The following is a 1,632-nucleotide window of genomic DNA, read 5'->3' as shown; positions in this document are numbered from 1 at the left end:
ATGGAGAATGAGGAGAATGTGGAGAACGTGGACATGGAGAACATGGAGAACATGGAAAGGATGGAGAACATGGAGAATGAGGAGAATGTGGAGAACATGGAGGTGGAGAACATGGAGAGGATAGAGAGGATGGAGAATGTGGAGAATGAGGAGAACATGGAGAAGATGGAGAATGAGGAGAACGTGGAGAACGTGGAGAATGGGGAGAAGATTGGAGAACATGGAGATGGAGGAGAACATGGAGAAGATGGAGAATGGGGAGAACGTGGAGAACGTGGAGGTGGAGAACATGGAGAGGATGGAGAACATGGAGATGGAGGAGAACATGGAGAAGATGGAGAATGGGGAGAACGTGGAGAACGTGGAGGATGGGGAGACGGAGAACATGGAAGACATGGAGAACATGGAGAGGATGGAGAATGGGGAGGATGTGGAGGACATGGAGGACATGGGGAAGATAGAGGACATGGAGAACATGGAGAATGTGGAGGATGGGGAGAAGATGGAGAACGTGGAGGACGTGGAGAACATGGAGAGGATGGTGAATGAGGAGAACATGGAGAAGATGGAGGACATGGAGAACGTGGAGATGGAGAACATGGAGGACATGGAGAGGATGGAGAGGATGGGGAATGAGGAGAACATGGAGAATGTGGAGGACATGTAGGACAGGGAGAAGATGGAGGACGTGGAGAACATGGAGAATAAGGAGGACGTGGAGAACATGGAGAATGAGGAGGATGTGGAGAACGTGGAGGACATGGAGAACATGGGGAACGAGGAGGACGTGGAGAACATGGAGAATGAGGAGGATGTGGAGAACGTGGAGGACATGGAGAACATGGGGAACGAGGAGGACGTGGAGAACATGGAGAATTTGGAGAAGAAGGAAGACATGGAGGACATGGAAAATGAGGAGGATGTGGAGAACATGGAGGATGTGGAGGACATGGAGAAGATGGAGAATGAGGAGAACATGGAGAACGTGGAGATGGAGAACACGGAGAGGATGGAGAACACGGAGAACACGGAGAGGATGGAGAACATGGAGAATGAGGAGAACATGGGGAATGAGGAGGACATGGAGAACGTGGAGAATGGGGAGGACATGGAGAACGTGGATGATGGGGAGAAGATGGAGAACGTGGAGGACGTGGAGAACATGGAGAGGATGGGGAATGAGGAGAACATGGAGAATGTGGAGGACATGTAGGACAGGGAGAAGATGGAGGACGTGGAGAACATGGGGAATGAGGAGGACGTGGAGAACATGGAGAATTTGGAGAAGAAAGAAGACATGGAGGACGTGGAAAATGAGGAGGTCGTGTAGAATGTGGAGAATAAGGAGAACGTGGAGAACATGGAGGATGGGAAGATAGAGGACATGGAGGATGTGGAGAAGATGGAGAACAAGGAGGACATGGAGAACATGGAGGATGGGGAGAATATGGAGAATGAGGAGGACATGGAGAACGAGGAGGATATGGAGGACATGGAGGACAGGGAGAAGATGGAGGACATGAAGGACAGAGGATGGGGAGAACACGGACAATAAGATGGAGGACATGGAGGACATGGAGAACGAGGAGGATAGGGAGGACAGGGAGAAGATGGAGGACATGGAGGACACAG

The 1,632-nt window shown here is 50.9% G+C and overlaps 2 protein-coding genes across 2 annotated transcripts; both read left to right on the top strand.

The window, feature by feature from the left end:
• Positions 1-33: 33 nt before the first annotated feature.
• Positions 34-636, top strand: LOC103771488 (spore wall protein 2-like). The gene is given in 1 exon segment (XM_008938787.1): positions 34-636. A coding segment is annotated over 1 exon segment (603 nt).
• A 43-nt stretch (positions 637-679) lies between these two features.
• Positions 680-915, top strand: LOC103771487 (uncharacterized protein DDB_G0290803-like). Its single transcript, XM_008938785.1, has 2 exons — positions 680-787; positions 823-915. The coding sequence occupies exons 1-2, from the start codon at positions 680-682 to the stop codon at positions 913-915; spliced, it is 201 nt and encodes a 66-aa protein (XP_008937033.1).
• The last annotated feature ends 717 nt before the right edge of the window (positions 916-1,632 follow it).

This window comes from Merops nubicus, unplaced genomic scaffold (genome assembly GCF_000691845.1).
Source record: "Merops nubicus isolate BGI_N331 unplaced genomic scaffold, ASM69184v1 scaffold18724, whole genome shotgun sequence".
Taxonomy (NCBI): domain Eukaryota; kingdom Metazoa; phylum Chordata; class Aves; order Coraciiformes; family Meropidae; genus Merops; species Merops nubicus.
The sequence above is the reverse complement of the archived record's forward strand: the minus strand, read 5'-3'. Positions and strand labels throughout refer to the sequence as shown.